Source organism: Cydia strobilella, chromosome 3, assembly GCF_947568885.1.
Source record: "Cydia strobilella chromosome 3, ilCydStro3.1, whole genome shotgun sequence".
In the NCBI taxonomy this organism is placed as follows: Eukaryota; Metazoa; Arthropoda; class Insecta; order Lepidoptera; family Tortricidae; genus Cydia; species Cydia strobilella.
In genome coordinates this window covers 13950081-13968664 of record NC_086043.1, presented here as the reverse complement: position 1 = coordinate 13968664, position 18584 = coordinate 13950081, and the positions used below count along the sequence as shown (strand labels likewise).

The 18584-nt window shown below is 36.5% G+C and overlaps 1 protein-coding gene across 1 annotated transcript in view; it reads left to right on the top strand.

Moving 5' to 3' along the window:
- Window positions 1-18584, top strand: part of LOC134755909 (lachesin-like) — a 35158-nt gene continuing 16574 nt past the window's right edge. The window contains exons 1-6 of the mRNA XM_063692589.1: window positions 1-142; window positions 11315-11414; window positions 11828-11934; window positions 13867-14052; window positions 16060-16252; window positions 18358-18486. Coding sequence (XP_063548659.1) covers window positions 11348-11414; window positions 11828-11934; window positions 13867-14052; window positions 16060-16252; window positions 18358-18486 — 682 coding nt within the window. The 5' untranslated portion in view covers window positions 1-142; window positions 11315-11347. The remainder of the gene's footprint in view (window positions 143-11314; window positions 11415-11827; window positions 11935-13866; window positions 14053-16059; window positions 16253-18357; window positions 18487-18584) is intronic.

Here is an 18584-nt window from a genome sequence, read left to right as displayed (position 1 = left end):
AATGAACAATCACCGTCAGTGTGTGGCGTGCTCGGGTCGCGCGCCGCCGTGCCACGCTCCTGCGGGACCGAACTTATCACGCGCAAACTTTGCTGTGGGGATTAAATATTAGCTGGCATGGATAGCTTGAAAATGGAATGAGGTAAGTGTTTGTTTGCATTATTTTGTTTTGTCTTTTTATTTATTTATTGGTATTCTAACATTTTTTATTATCTTATTAACAATCTTATTATACAGGTGTCCTTAGCCATTGGACAACCCCTTAAATCCCACGTAGGGTTACTTCTCAGGAATGGTCTAACGTTAATATTTTTTAATTAGAACAAAAGATTAAAAGAAATCAAACAAAAGTTATTTCCAATAATCGACAACAAAAGAAACATACTGTATAACTTTTTGTTCGAAAATGTGTGGCAATGATTTGTCAAAAGTCAGAATCTTATTAGTGTTATAAATAAAACAGATAATATAAAAGGTCGAAGAAGGTTCCATACTATTTATTACCTCAGGCGCTAACTAACACATACAGTACATACAGACTGCTCCAAAGTAAAAAACCGGCCAAGTGCGGGTCGGACTCGCGCACGAAGGGTTCCGTACCATTACCCAAAAAACGGCAAAAAAATCGCGTTTGTTGTATGGGAGCCCCATTTCAATATTTATTTTATTCTGTTTTTAGTATTTGTTGTTATAGCGGCAACAGAAATAAATCATTTGTGAAATTTTCAACTGTCTAGCTATCACGGTTCATGAGATACAGCCTGGTGACAGACGAATAGTCAGACACAACGGAGTCTTAGTAATAGGGTCCCGTGTATTACTCTTTGTGTACGGAATTGGTGTGTTGTATACTGATTCTAAATACCCTAATGCATATGTATATTTCGGCTTTGTCTAATGGCTAAGAAGAGCCTGTATTAGGTTTTTGTAATAAACTTACTTATACCTAGGTTAGTTATAATTTTTAATTATAATATTTTGTTTTTGTATTTACACAATATTATCATAACTTATTTTGCTTGTTATCGTATCGTTATTTGTTTTTATTTATCGTTACTAAGTCGCATTTTAAATGATTTTCATTTTCATGTTAACAGGAAATTATCTCTTAACTGCCTGATACTCACCAGTCCCATCCCATGTAAATTCAAAAATTCTTTATCTTTTTATTATTATTATTATATTTTTAGAAGAAAACACGAAAATACCTACATCAAAAGATTAATACATGACTTACGACACGCAGCGCGCAGTTTGTCATTATTTTCCTTTTTAGGGTTCCGTACCTCAAAAGGAAAACACGGAACCCTTATAGGATCACTTTTGTTGTCCGTCCGTCGTCCGTCCGTCCATCCGTCTGTCAAGACCCTTTATCTTAAGAACGCGTGGAGGTTTCGAGTTGAAATTAAATAAATAAATATTATAGGACATCCTTACACAGATTGACTAAGTCCCACGGTAAGCCCAAGTAGGCTTGTGTTATGGGTACTCAGGCAACGATATATATAATATATATATACTTAAATACATATTATACTCCAACCAAATAATAACCATATAAATTAAAACCATATGTATACTCAGATCTACATAATAGCTCCTTGAAGCTGCGAAAATATCAAAAAAAGATACGGCCATTGTACCGCAAAAACGTATATTTCGACACTCAAGGGAACCAAAATTAGAACTATGAAATTTGGCAAACAGTAATAATTATCGTCTTACACTACAAATATAGGGAAAAATATGAAAACTAATAATTCAGCCTATATAAATACGTCCCACTGCTGGGCACAGGCCTCCTCTCATGCGCGAATAAAATAAAATAAAAACTTAAATTTGTACGGAACCCTCGGTGGACGAGTCCGACTCGCACTTGCCCGGTTTTTTTCTCAAACCGAAGCGGCAAATTCTTCAGTAATTAGCGTCATTCCATCCTTTCCGAAGCCGTGAGTGGCCGAAGAACTAATAGACGTACAAATATCAGTTCCGGAAACTTTTACTTAGTTAACTGGAGTTTAACACGTTCGCCGTTAAATTAAACGCGTTGCGTTAAAGTGCGCCTACACTGCAGGAGAGCTGCCACTGCCAAAAAACAATACGAGGGGCAGAAAGATTTTAGAATAGAGAAAACCGTGGTAAGCCGTCACTCTTTATTTTAATGGTGGCTTAACTCATAATGGTTGATTGATAGGATTACCCTGAAATGCATACGGCATATTCTCCGTAAGCTCTTTTGGTCGGCGAATTTTAATTAAAGTCGTTTTAATTAAACACAGAACTGTGATGTTAGCTTTTGATGTAGCTGTTGAATGACATGTAGAGGCTCGGTTTTTTGTCAAGAAGTCTTCAGGCCAAGCAATAAGAAGGTATAGAGGGAAATGCTAGGAACACAATTTTTTACTTCGTAGCTTTGTTTGGACTAGTTAGGAGATAAACATATCAAAAGTCCCCGGCCGTAACCCTGGTGCTGGGGAGGAGAGGGGGTTTTGAAGGTTAAATTTTTCGGTTTTTCGATTATATCTCGGAAACTATGCGTCTGAGCGACTTGGCCACTTATACAAAATGAAAAGAAATTTAAGTTGTCACAAGTTTTATTCAGTCAAGTTTTTCGATATCTTGTATAGTTTTTGAGATATCCGCTCTTGAAGCCTTATTTAGGGCTCTCATTTTTATCTTTACATATTATTATTAATTTTACATATTATGACCATGAATGTTACCACACTTAATGCAAATAAATATATTTCATATTTCATTTCTTGATTTTCTACATCAGTAAAGCTGCTAGGCCGGGTTTGGTAACGTCTTCGCATAAATCGGGGGTGCTGAATTCATTTATCAACATTGACACAACAACATCACCTTCAAACCCCCCTCTCCCCCCCAGCACCAGGGTTATGGCCGGGGACTTTTGATATGTTCACCTAACTAGTCCAAACAAAGCTACGAAGTCAAAAATTGTGTTCCAAGCATTTCCCTCTATACCTTGTTTTGGGCATTTATTTCCTGGCCTACTTCTAGAAATCGATTTTCGCTCATGTCATCTTGCACATGGGTATATTTAGTATCAGTGCATTCAGTATGGATGTCCTGCGGGCTTAGCACGGTAGCATTTTTATCGCCTGTCACCATGCCTGTCACGTTCTAACAAGTATGTAAGAGGCATAGTGACAGGTGATAAAAATGCTACCGTGCTATGCCCGCTGAACACAAATATATGAGATGACGAGCGCGAAAGTGGTGGGGGTAGTTGCTGTGATGTCATAAAGTCGGCAGTACAAAGTTTTTTACTTTTTAGGGTTCCGTACCTCAAAAGGAAAAAACGGAACCCTTATAGGATCACTCGTGCGTCTGTCTGTCTGTCTGTCTGTCCGTCTGTCACAGCCTATTTTCTCCGAAACTACTGGACCAATTAAGTTGAAATTTGGTACACATATATAAGTTTGTGACCCAAAGACAGACATGTAACGTAAACAAATTAATTTTAAACATGGGGGTCACTTTTGGGAGGTAAATGAGAAAATTTAAAAAATATTTTTTTTTAAACTATATCGTGTTATATATCAAATGAAAGAGCTCATTGTGAGAATCTCAAATATATATGTTTTATAATTTTAGGGTAAACAATTTATAAGTTATTCAAAAAAATAGGCAAAAAATGACCTTTCCTTTATCTCCGAAACTACTGGGTCTGAAATTTTGAAAACAATACACAAAATAGATATTTACCTATAGATTACAGGAAAATATATTAGAAATTGCAGTCAAGCGTGAGTCTGACTTAATTACTTAGTTTTTGATCAGACCCCTACGGGTTTTTTAAAGACATTTCACTCACGTTTCACATAAAAAATACATTGTTTAAATTGTGTAATGTACGGAACCCTTGGAACGCGAGACCGACTCGCACTTGGCCGGTTTTTTTTCTTTTAACCATACCATGTGGGGTACTAAATGGAAGGGATTTATGAGTAGATCACAAATATATAACATACTGTAACATTTTTACTACTTGGTCTAACAAATTATTAGAAAACGTTTAAAAATTTCAACATCTGCAGTTGATTTTAAACTGCTCTAAATTGAAAATGATTGAAAAGGATTATTCCAAAATATATACCAAAAGACTGTGAATATCCTCTATATAAAAATAATTTAGCAGATATTATCAAAAATAAAAAAGTACATCGTTGAATAACAGTATAGTTTTCTGTTACATTAAACTGCAACTATTATTAAAACAATTAAAAAAACCTGACTGTTTACATACTATTTTGAAATGGTCTTTTCACCGGCTTTCATTTGGTAATTGGTACCCATATTGCCGTAGTAAGAAAAAAAACCGGTCAAGTGCGAGTTCGTTTAACTCGCGCACCGAGGGTTCAGTACAAACTTTAAATTTTCTCATGTAAAGCCTGTTATTCTCATGTATGACAGTTCAGTATTGTATGAAAAAATTAGTTCCAATGAAATTCCGCAACATGGCGCGTGATCATATATTTCTGGTCAGGCTTTAAATAGAATCACGAAAGACTTGACCAGAAGTATACCAAGCGTAATTGTGTACACCACCATCTATCGGCAAATTGTCTAACTAATTTGCGCGACTGAATTGCGTATGTTGGTTTTTCAAGGATACTTAAATCTTCATCATGTGAACCGATTTCAAATTTTTTTGTTTTATTTGAAAGAAGGTGTCTTTAGTGTAATCTCGTAGACATTTCAAGTATAACAAACAGCAGCAAATGGGCTTAAATTGCAAATTAAATTAGAAAAGGTTTTTTGATAATCAAAAATAAGTTTTTAAGATAGAGGTGTGGTTATACTATAATATTTATGATACCTGTAATATTTATGATAATGTTATTATAACGTAAAAAATTCAAAAATTTTCGTTGGTAATTTTTTTTACCGTATAGGGTATTTTTTTTTCACATTTTCCTTCATAAGTCAATTCGAGCTCTTTCAAATGATATCCCACTCGACAACTGGACTTTGACTTTTTGCCCCCTCTTTATATTGGGCATTTTTCACAAATAATAAAAAAAAAAAAAAAAATTACACTTCCAATGTGTTAAGGTTAGCGCTGTTCATAACTATTTCAAATTTTAAATCGATAGCTTCAGTTATAGTTCTCGAGATATTTAGCAATGTGACAGACAGACAGACGGACAAAGTCGCACCATAAGGGTTCCTTATGTACCTTTTTGGTACGGAACCCTAAACAGATAATCCCCCCCCCCCCCACCCTTCTTTCATTAGCGGGCGCTATTGTCAAAATTTACATAGCCTTTGTCACTACCATAATTCTGACGAATTCAACAACACCCTCATATGTCAAAAACCGTCCAACCGTTCGGGCTGTAGGGCATGCCAAATAAATGGACATATTTATATACATACCCACGCTCGAAATACATTACCCTCCTTCTGATGCAGTCGGGTAAAAATATCCGTAGTACCCCTAGTATAATTTTATACTAGTTTTTTACTGGAAACTTATTTTTACCCGACTGCATCAGAATGGAGGGTAATGTTTTTCGAGCGTGGGTATGTATTTATTTGGCAGGCCCTACAGTTTTTGACATATGAGGTGTGGTTGAATTCGTCAGAATTATGGTGCTACACAGTTGAGAACAGAAATTTAAACAAATTTTATAAATTATTTTAACGAAATCCATTAACCTCCTTGTAAGCAGCTGATTCGATTCGAACGAATTCTATCATTATCATAAATTACATTAAATTAAATTAAATATACAATTATACATCACAATAACAAATTACTCTTACTCTAAACTATACTATCCTAGAAACTAACACTAATAATAATAAGTCACATTTCAGCCGTCCCGTAAATCGTCCTGCGACCCCCCCGATGCAAAGGTGCCCATCACGCTCGCCGCGTTGCCACGTTGAACCGCGATGGACAATCTTTGCATCAGGAAGGACCCAGAGCGAGGATCCAAACCTCTCTCCCGCATGCGTCTCCCCACTTCCCCGAAAAAGGCCTTGGCCTCCATACACCAGCACCCCGTAATTTCCACTGCAAGAGGGACAAATAAATAGTTCGCCAGGACCCCATATTTCTCCCGCTTGCGAACTGCAGCTAACTCGGCTGCTGCCCCTGCCATTCTCACAGTACGGCCAATATGCGACGCCGCGAAAGTGCTGACGCACGTTGCGTCCCACACTAAACATTTCCCTCTCTCCCAGGGAACCAAAGTCAACCCATCCGGTCTCTTCCCGTCAGAGCGACTGAGACCCGGAGGTTCCAGGACGCACGGGACGTTTGCAGAAACCAGCGCCCTTCGCACGATATCGTAATCGTATCATTATCATAAATTTGATATATGTATAGGTAATATAAATAAATTTAACAAATAAGTATTTATCTATTAACATGTTCGAAAGTTACTAAATAAATGTAATAAGTAACAATAGTCCGCTGGGCTAAAATAATCGCAAATTAACAACTCCTTTCAAGAAATACTTCGAATTACAAACCATCCTGTATACCTATAGTGTAGCTTGCAGTGTAACCCCTGTACTCTACTGAGGCCGACAACGCCTTGTTGATTAACGGTCAAATTAAGGTCATTTGATAAATATCCGGCTACATTTTACTTTTATTTGCAGTGTTTAAACAATTCTGGCTTTAACGAAGTGGATAAACAGATTGTTATTAACTCAATCATTTCATTCATGCGGGCCGCTTGGTTTTTACTCATCGAAACACTTATGGTTAATGTTTAAAATTATACCTAAAGTAGAGTTTAATATAAAATACAAATAATGTAAACAAATCGATTTACCTTAATTTCTTCGGAATAATATTGTCTTCGGTTACCGCGATAGTTACTCATGAAATAAAACTATGAAAACAGATTATATCGCGTATATTGAATTTATAATACATCTCCACGTTTAGAACCCTTTACAGCTTTCGTGGTCAACGGGTGACTGAAGAAAAGCTACACACAAAAACACAACAAAAAACATAGAAAAATAATAAACTTTAAGGCTGGTTGTACATGCAGAATCGGTTTTTTACTTGAAAATAGTTGTATTGTATAACTAGCCTTATTACACACATTTATTTGGACTTTCGAAGCTATTATTTTTAAAGTATTGTCTCAATTTTATTTTAAAAACCTTAAATCGTTTTTAAAGACCTATCGAATGGTCGTTGATTTATAAATTTCTTTTTCTTTAAAATGTATGGAGGATATTTATTTTTTAATTTTTTTATCTAAACTAAGGAGCGGCTCACAAAATACCTATGTTCTAAATTTCATTAATATTGGCTTATAATTTTAGAGTAAAATGGCTATAACATATGGACAGACAGACGGACAGACGAACGGACATGACGAAACTATAAGGCTTCTGTTTTTACCATTTTAGCCACAGAGCCCTAGCAACTGGACTTTGTTATAAAAGTTACATAATAATATGTGACATTACGGCGAAATGTTCTTCTTTTATTCCTTATCCTTGAGTTAAACTATCGGTTTAAGTATTTTTAAAAATTGGAAAATAATTCAGAATATCATGATTGTCTATTGTGTACAGTGTGTATTCGTCCTATGTGGGCCTTTATTATACATACAGACAAGAATTAACCTTAAAGCTGAGAAAAAACGATATTACCAAAAAATTTGATTCTAGAAACACTAAATTACACAAATTGTATCATGCGACTGAAAATAAAAGTAGTATTGGCGCTGTGAATGAAATCATTATTTAAGTATATTTTTCAGATAAAGTATATTATTTTAAACTTATGCACCAAAGAAAAACTAAACTTCTAAAACAAATTAAATATTTGTTTATTTGTTTATTCGGATCACCAACAGAAGATACAATTTACATACTAGTATTAACTTACAAAAAGGGCACATTTTTTATTGATCCCCCACTTACAGGCAAGGCAGGTAATATTAAAAAAATAACAATTTTTCTATAATGCTTAATTAAGTTGTAGGTACATTGTTAAGTAAGTGGTTAAATGTAGGTACTCAAAATATTATTGGTAGAAAACTCCTGATAAAATACAACAAAAGAATTACAGATAGTTAACTTTATTTGAAATCCCTATACAGAAGCAAGGTACGTAGTCTAGTTACAACAAGTTTACCGGTCGGTATGAAATTTCCGACGGCGTTTGTAAACTTAGTTTCCACGTCCAAGTTGTTCTCGGAGCGGGTCTCAGCCGCTCTAAGACAATGTACATCAATGTAGTGGAAAATACAGTAGTAACTTACTATTCGAATGTACCTAACTTTTGAGTTTTAAATTGAATACAAAACATTTTTTGCCAGTTTAATCCATGTAGGTGGATTAAATGTAACATACACCCTGAAGGTATCATATACATTTCAAAAAACGAATGTAATCCACAAACGCATTGCATATTTATACAGTTTATACATGTCGGGGATCAATCCGACATAATAATAATATCTCAATTTTAAAAAAATATTAGAATATAAAATAGATAAGTAAGGATGCAGGAATGATTTCGTGTATATTAACTTTGTTTATTTTAATAACCAAACTTCCGTGAGACACTGACATATTAAATATACCTATTAGAAAGGGTCACTCGTGTTTTAAGTTAAAAATTGCTTGACGTGTTTAACTCCATCCATACCGAGAAGTCTGATGTCTCGGCGCGGACGATGTCGGCGTCAGGGGAGTCGAGAAACTACCCTCGTTTTCGGTATTATTGTCAAATAAATGATGGGTTACACTAAACACTCACTACGTCATCTGCTAAAGGTTCGTCCACACTGACCACCAGCGCAGTACCTAAAACAGTTTTCCAGCTATTAGGCACTGACCACCCACAATCACGGACATCACGGTTAGATTTCTGATGACGACTTATTTCAATAGTCTCAATAGACAGCACGGTTACCTTATCGAAGTTAGTCGAATCCGAATCCAATACGTATTCCGTCACCGCAGAGCCCCAGCTATCCCTGTTCTTCATACTACGAACAATAAAATTATTAGGTATACGAGTGCTGTGACCCGTTTTAATTTATTTAACTTTGTTTATTGTGAAAAAGTTACCAAACTATCTTACCCCAACGCTACTATATAATCGCTATACATTAAAGCATTATTGTGATACGCTGCCTTCGACGTATTTTAAATATCTCGTGGAAGGATCGAGTCACAAACGAGAAGGTACTTAGCATCGCACGTTTACCCAGTATCACAGCAGTCTTAAAACAGAGACGTTTACGGTGGTTGATGCACGTGCACAGGATGGAGCCCTCTCGTTTGCCACGTCAGACTCTCCTAAACGAAATAGCGCACGCGAAATGACCGGGTTGGCGACCAATGCTTCGTTTTAAGGATTGCGTAAAGCGAGATATGTTGTCCTTCCGGATCGATCCCACCGACTGGGAAAGGGAGGATGATGACCGCGACCACTGGAGGAAAACCCTGGGCAAGGGAGCAGCTGCACGCGATGAAGCATGGCTTGACCTCCTTCACACTAGGCGAGAACTAAGACACCAGCGCGCTGATTTCCCACCTTCATCACCGGGCATAACACTCTCTTGCCCGCTATGCGGTCGCGGCTGCCGCTTTCGCATTGGACTTACTAGTCATTTACTTGAGTGCCGCAATGTTAGGGACGCTGTTTAAACCATCATTTAATTGATGTTGAAGGCCAATGATGATGACTATGTTGTATATTATCATCATTAGTATTGTTTATTATCAGTAAAAAAAATGTGCTAGTAAGTAACAAAAGAGATCTTAAATTGTATGGCTCTGGTATTTATTTACTTACGCTTCAAGATCCCAATACGGGTAACAATCTCAAGGGACTCCGCAGGTGTATCCTAATCCACCGAAGTCCCTAATACAAATTCAAAACTCTGCACCCATATAAATCACGGGTCCGTACAAGTATAACTCCGAATACGCAGTGATTTTAAAAATTATTGGAACATTTCCAATCGAACCCCGGATTATACCTTGACACCGCTGTCATGCAGTAAATTTTTATCGTGTTTAATACCCTGATTATATTCGGAGGCTTCGTTATCCATCTGTTATTTTACAATGTAAGCCTTTAATAGAATTTCGTAATCAATCTCGATATACATTTTTACTCTTGGACAATTGTTTAAGTTAAGTACACCTCGAATGATCATATTGAGTAATTCTTAAGTTTATCTTGATAATAATACCTAACCTTATTAACTCATACATTGAACCACATAAAAGTAGAAGATCATCAAATGTATATTGATTTGAGACAGACTGTAATAAAAATCGAGAGGATGCGTGCCGATTTTTTTTCTTGGCTAAATTATAGACCTACTATCATGCGACTGAATAACTTTATCTTTATTAAAACTTCCTAAACCAAGCACTCAGAATGGACGTTTTTATCAAAGTCAACCTGCAAAAGGACCCCCGTTTTATTTTATTCCTCGACGTGCAAGCACATACCAGCTATTTAAAATCGCTACCCATAAGCTCGAACGATACAAGTTTCAATATGGCCGTCACCATTTTCACGCGACCGTTAGGTACCAACATACTACGCCTTGAATTTTTCTCATGCATTATCACACTTGTGCGGAAAAGTAGTTACCGGTGCGCGATCGCATCCGCACTCATTTTACACATTTTCGGTCGGCACTCCAGTGTAATGGCGATACGTGGTACAAAGATGGCTGTCATATATAGGTAGATATGTGGGGAAATCATTATTGACTGATCGAATCGCAAAATTGTCGTGCGGAAGGGACCCGAATAGCTTTCCACGTGTCGTGACATCACACGGCTCCTAATTGCCGTGGTTGCAAATATACTGACGGTGTATTTCCTACATTGTGAGCTTTGAGCCCTACTCAGGCGTACTTTTTGTACGAATGTGGCGTATTTAAATAACGCTCAATTGTTCTTATTTTCACATAATAATAAAAAATAAATAACTCATTTAAAAATTAATGTTTCTTTTTTTTTACTAAAAGGTTAAAAATAATAATTAAATCCAGATTGGCGAGTGCGAAAAGTGTGTTACTCGTATTGCGTACGAGTCCCGAGATGTTTTTTATGAGCCGTAGGCGAATAAAAGACACGAGACAAGTAAAAAAGAAAAATACTTATTCTGGAATGACACTTGAAGCTTCAATGTAACAAAATAAGTAAATTCATACTCCTTCATATTATTAACTCCATCATCATTAACTCTTGTTTCTCTCTTTTGCCCGTTCAGTTACCACGTCTCCTTTAATGTATTCTCCTTGGATCCCAAAGTATCTTCTTATTGTTACAGCTTCACAACGCAGCCTTAACCGCAGTAGGAAATATGCAGTCTTGGTGGTCGTTGTACCTACTGGCTGTCTTCATGCTTGGCTTAGATTCTAAGCTTGTGGGTAAGTACCTATTCACATATACATACGAGATCTTTATTCAACTAGTAGGTATATACAGGACGACCGGTCTGGCCTAGTTGGCAGTGACCCAGCCTGTGAAGCCGATGGTCCTGGGTTCGAATCCCGGTAAGGGCATTTATTTGTGTGATGAGCACAGATACTTGTTCCTGAGTCATGGGTGTTTTCTGTGTATTTAAGTATTTATATATTATATATATCGTTGTCTGAGTACCCATAACACAAGCCTCCTTGGGCTTACCGTGGGACTTAGTCAATCTGTGTAAGAATGTCCTATAATATTTATTTATTTATTATTATTATTTATTATACAGCTATCTTTAGTGCTAAAGTTTTCACAACAATATTTTCCGCTAATTTAGATAATATAAATTTAAAGCTGTTTCATTTTACAGGGCAAGCTTTTCAACCGGAATTTGTAGAGCCAATAACAAATTTGACTGTAGCCATTGGACGAAATGCAACATTTAGGTGTCTAGTGCAAAACCTCGGGGGTTACAGAGTAAGTTTAAATACAGTGGAATCCGCTTATTATGACTCCGCTGGACCAACCGCTTACTATGGCGCAATTACTGTGCGAAGTTTGGTTTTCATATAAAATTATTTGACAAAGTCGGATAAGATGACTTCACTTATAGTGACAAATCGCTTACTATGACCTATAAATCCTATTTTTCTGAAATTATGTCTGGTTATACCGACACATTCGCTGGTTTTCGTGGGCGCGTGCGGTGCGGTGCGGTGCGTGGCGTTTTAGTTGTTTTAGTTATGATTCTCGGTGAAAGTTTATAATTGGTACAAAGTTAATAAAACTCGTCTCTCACAAAGGAATTTGAGATTAATTTGGAAAAAAATAAGAAGTTAATCAACTATGCTTTATATGACATCCGCTTAGTATGACGTGTTAGCATAGACATAGTATAGTAGTTATAGACATGAAACCGAGCGACCAGGGGTAAGAGAAAGACATATTCATGTATTGACAGGTTAATGTATGGCAGCATAATCCTTTTTCTCTTTCACTCTTATAAATGTCGGTATTTCGCCATCGCCTCCTACCTATGCTGCCATAACCCGACCATGAAAAAAAACCCGATCGGTGATAAGGACAAAGCATGGCACTATTTTCTCTTTCCTCTTATAGGAATCGCAATAAGACTATCTTTCTCTATCAAAGAGTGTCAGGCGCTTGCGTGTTAGTCACTTCCCTTCGATGTCATTATAAGCGGATTCTACTGTATATCTTATAATTTAAATTGACAACATTAAATGCTTTGGCAATGTCTACACATCTTAATTATTGAGATAGAGTCTCATTTAGTAAAACAATATGCTTTCCAGGTATGATTTACCTGTAAATAATATATTTAATTGCATTAATTAGTAAAGCCATTTAAGCCTTTTTAATAGCTGTTTCGTGTTGTGTTAATTTTGAACATGTAAAAACTAATCAAAAAATTAAACTGGAATTATATCAAACTGCCAATTTAAAGTCTATATACCTGTCAATTAATCCAGTAAGTTTCATGAACATTGGATTCTTTCTCTTGAAATACCGCGGTATCTAAAAGACCACCATCGCGAAACTGTATGTAATTTCTCCAGTACTATCTCCCTATGGCCGAAAGCGAAGATAGTGGAAATTTTTTTGGAAGCGGGTTAGAGGTGAAGGTTTGTTTATAATATTTTAACCTCGTTTTTCTTTAAAAAAAACTACTGCTAGAAAGTCTGGTTCAGGTAAACAATCCAGCATTAGCCAATTTCCTGGGAGAGATCGATTGAAGAAAATGACAGCCCGCTGAGTCACAAAATCTTACAGAGAGGTCATGAGATTATTCAAATGTGGCAGTAAAACTGTTTAAAAACATCTTGAAGGTATAGGCATCGGCAAACATTCAAAAATAGTTAAGGTCACCGTCTCCGAAAATAAAAACAATTACTTTGAAAATGTGGGTACGTCATACCGACAAAAATTTACAAAAACCGCTGTTTTTGCGTAATGGGATTTATGGGGGACTAATCATATGTCACTTAAAATGGAAATTTATGGCAAGGTAACTATTATTTTGAGAACACCAATGGTCCAACGGACGAGAATGTGAAATATGTCGAGCATACGAAGTTTCCTAAAAAAGTTATCCTAAATTGTAACTAAAAAATATGCCAACATTTGTGTTTTCGACACCGATGGCTTTAAAGCACCACAACTTCCGTCAAGAATATCGCATTTGAGTAAACTTTATCTTGCCTTTAACTTTGTTAAATACATTATTAAAATACATGAAAATTTAAGAAAAAATACCGTGTTGTTTTTATTTAATACGAAATTGAATTTTGTCCAGATATCACTCCGCATACGTTATTATAGAACCGGAATAATAATGTAATTTAAAAAAATATAAGGATATTTTTACTAGATAATGCTTATTTATAGGTAGGATGGGTGAAGGCAGACACGAAAGCAATTCAAGCAATACACGTCCACGTCATAACTAACAACCATAGAGTGGGAGTGTCGCACAACGGACAAACGGTTTGGAATCTTCACATCAGGAACGTCCAAGAAGAAGACCGGGGCCAGTATATGTGCCAAATTAATACAGATCCAATGCAAAGTCAGGTAAGAAAAGCTGTAATACAGGCTAAAGACTAGAGACTAGAGGTCAGATGACAATCATAAATTCGATACGTACTTTAGATAAAACCGCGCGAAACCTTGTGCTCATGTTCATTATGTAATATACTATATAATATTTTTACTGACCGTATTTATTTCGTATTCATTCGTATAGAAAAGTAGATTATGTATTATTTGTCGCATGTACCAAATAAAATAGTACCTTCAAATATTTACATAGCCCAAGAATCTTATTACTTGTCATAGAACTAATAAGCGAAAGAAATAATAATTACAAATCTCTATAACATTTTCCTCATATACGTGATAATAAGACATTGTTTATTTCCCACTGAACGTAATAAAGCTAAACGTAAGAGCATGCATATGGATAACAAAGGCATCGTTACAGATGTGAGACGTCTGTGAGATGTCTCACAGTGAGACGTCTTATTATTAGCAAAACTGACAAACATGGAAATGCGTTCGCTTTCTGTACCTACCTACAAACTTAATCTTACTGTCCAGCAAAATAATTACGCCTGTAATATTATATAAGTTAGCGCCATGTATTAGCATGTGTGTGTGTGTTTGTGTACTTTTGTCATCTGACGTTAGATTGTAGTACAGAAAAGAAGCGGTATCTTGTTCAAAAGGACATGTGCCCTACAGTTTATCCTTATTCTATCGTAGCTATCGCCTCAACCATTAGCACTCGAATAGAGTGATAGTATTCATATAGTTCAAATTAAATAGTGATTACAATAAACATTGAGAAGATAAACTGAATTAAAGTGCGGGTCAGCGGGAACGCAGCGAGCAATGATTCGTGCATGGTGCCTCTAAATTATTGCGCCGCACTGTAATTTATACCCAGGCCTGATAACGGCATAAATTGTTGGCGACAGTGCAAGCGCGTTAATGAAAAAGGACGTACATGTTCATGGGCCGAAAGGTTTTAACCCCATATGGTTCTGTGCGTTTGCTGCAGCTGCCAGGCTTTGACGGGACGGGACGTCCACGCAGCATGACGCTAGTTGACGAAATGGGATAAAAATTACACCATGCTGGTCTATGAATTCAATTCAATTTGTTTTATCAAAGTAACCGCTTGAAGCTGAGTGTCATTTAATTACTTAATGGTTTAACGTAAGCTGGCAAAATAGATAATTAACAATAGAAATTCTCTCTACTCTTAGCATTTATTACGGATGTATCCACTTAGCTATCTCTTATACGCACTAAAGACGACAACTTTTAATTATAAATTATATGAAAATATCGCTATCGGAATTTACGTGTTAATTAAAATTTGAGCAGTGATTAGTGGTCACTTCCGTAGATAATCCTTTATGCTGTGGCTAGTTGAGTCTATTTTAGGCGCGTCTCGCTGTATTGGCGCGAGCGTGAGTAAGAAAGTTGTTTGTTATTCAATATGAAAATATAATTCCTGTTCTGTTTTTAATGTTGTATTCTTAAGGGGCCAATGACCCTCGATCTGATTCCCTTAGTTTTCTTATGTTTTTACACAGCTACAGCTTATCATATTAACTGACGGCTTTAAGCAATATAGTATCCCATATTTACTTCAAAGTTGCCTTCGAGATATTTGGCATCAAAGTTGGACAATTTTACGCCAAAAAGCGGGTTTTCTGGCCAAAACTTTTGTGTTAATTAGTTTAAAATAAAATCTCTGACCATTTTTTAGAGACGTCAAAAACTAACCCAAATATGTATTTGTATATGTAAAATCCTTCACAGGAATCGAGTTACGAAAAAAGTGTTTTAAGACAATGTTTAAAAAATCATTAAGAGAATAAGTATTCATTTCTATCAAAATCCGGCAAACAAGAATGGAGATTAAAGATTGCAGAACCGATAGCCGTTCGTCTTATAATTCTATCTGTAGTGCTAATGTAGGAGTAACGGCTTAAAACTTTATAAAATTGATAAAAACCGCCGGGAGCTCCGAAAACAAAACAACTCAAATATTTGTACTAATTAAAACAGATGGGCTATCTGGACGTGGTGATCCCCCCAGACTTTATTTCCGAAGAGACGTCGAGTGACGTCATGGTTCCAGAGGGCGGAATCGTGCGCGTTTCGTGTCGCGCGCGCGGAATTCCTGCCCCCATGGTGGTGTGGCGCCGCGAGGACGGCGCGGACATCGTGCTGAGGGATCAGTATGGAGGGAAAAATAAAGGTAAGTGCCTACATTTTACATATGAAATAGTTATAATCACCTAGTTATAATCATCAGGCGTATTCTGATTGTAATAATAGGTTGCGAAATTGACCTAGATTTGCTATGGATATGATCTGTAACTGTCGAAAGTGACATTTCTACACAGTTCCAGAAACGATACTTTTGGCATTGATAGATCGTATCCATAACAGATGCAGATCAAATTCATAGTCTATTATTTATGTTATTACCTACTTACAACCAGAATAAGCGTCTTGAACGTTGCGGTCTCTTCAGATTTCGTTTCTGAAGAGACCGCAAGTGACGTCTTGATCGCGAAGGCGGCATCAGCGTATCCCACGCGCAAAGTTGGCGCTACCATCGTCCTTTATTTTCAAAATATTTAAACATTTAATTTAAATTTAAATTTAAATCTTTATTGTCATATTGTGAGTTACGATGATCTTAATTATGTCAGAATCATCACAATCAACCGCGGGCCGCGATGCGGCGTACAATGTTAATACTAAAACTAATCTTATAGCTTAATATTTATACAAATATCATGCTATTACATGTGATGCGAATAAAATGATTGATACTATGTTAATAAGTAAATTAATATAAAATATGTCATAGGTACTAATAATTGGTCGACGACATAAAGTGGTCAGTTATCTTATAGAAAGCTTTGTCTAAGAACCATTTATAAAGTTTACGTCCGAAGTCAAATTAAATTCTTCTAATGTACGATTCCTACCGAACGGCTTGAGTCGACCCGCGCCGGATTGCATTTTCAATTATTTAAGTATGGCAGAAGCGATGTAGCCGTCCGCGTCCGCGAGGAGCCGACCGGCTTGCCGCGCCGTCTCCGCCCGTTCGCTGAAAAATGTGTCATATTTTAACACAGTCATAATTCGGTTATAGTGTGTGTTTAAATGCGTTTATAGCGTCCGTTTAAGCTAAGTTTGTACCGACTTGTACAGAACAAGTTAGGGAGTGTTATTATAGTTGGCACTGACTTGTACAGAACAAGCTAGGGAATGTCATTATAGTTTGCACCGACTTGTACAGAACAAGTTGGGGCGTGTCATTATAGTTGGCACCGACTTGTACAGAACAAGTTAGGAGTGTCATTATAGTTTGCACTGATTTGCACAGAACAACTTTCATTATAAACGGCATGTTTTCATATAATTTTTGTAATGACATCGTCACACTTTGGCTTTAACCATGCAGAATTAGAGTTAGCTTGGTTCCAAGCGACTCAGTAACAAAGTTGCGCCTAAATTTGAAGACAGAGTGAAAGTTGGTACCGGGACCATTCAGAATATCTTTCATTTGACGCTATTTTCAACAGAATTTGTTTCAAACTCAATATCATAAGATATTCATGTCATTAAGGCCTCGTTCGTTATTAAAGTTCGTGTTCTTCTCTCACTCTCAATAAGCGTAAGCGTGAGCGAGATGGATGTGCGTGCTCGGGATCGCAGATATCATGTTTTGGTTTTTAATTTTTTGTGTGTTTTAATAAAAATAAAAATAATCGCTGAGTTCCCTCAAGCATAATATTATTGCTCATTTTTAGAAATAATTTTTAAATTTTTAGTTTTTGTGCAAAATTTATTATGTTTTTAAAGTGCATTTTAGACCTATGTTCGTAATTTTTTTTATTGAGCGAAAGTCAAAAACTCAGGATTCGAATCGCTGAATTCACTCGAGAAAGGCCTCAAGTTAGTAGTTAAATTTCTAACAGCCGTATTGTGATCTAAAAAAGCGCCTTAATAAATTCCTATTACTTAAAAAAAAATTGTAGGACACTTTTCTTGTTACATTTTAAAAGTCACTACTTATTCTTACTGGGGTTGTAGGTAATAGTGATTTGTAGCTGCCTCCACAAATTTGCGGCTTAGCGCCACTTGCACTATCCCACTAACCCGGGGTTAAACCATTAACCGAGTGTCAAATTGTACTGGTAACCATGGTAACTCCAGGTTTAACCGGTTAACCCCGGGTTAGTGAATGGTGCAAGTGGCCCTTAATCGCTTCTCTCCATTCATGGTATTACATCATATTTTTTTATCTAATCTAATTTTTCCCTAATCGAAGCCTTTATTCCGCAGTGAACATGTACAAAGAAGAGGTATTGACTCTGAGTAAAGTCTCCCGGTCGGACATGGGCGCCTATCTCTGCATAGCGAGCAACGGCGTTCCCCCCACCGTGAGCAAGAGGATACTGATCAAAGTGCACTGTATGTTTACATTGTTTACCCTTACCCATCTTGTTTACCAAATATGTCATAAGTGAATAGATGTTTGCGCCGAAATGAAGCTGTTACTTTTGTTGTGT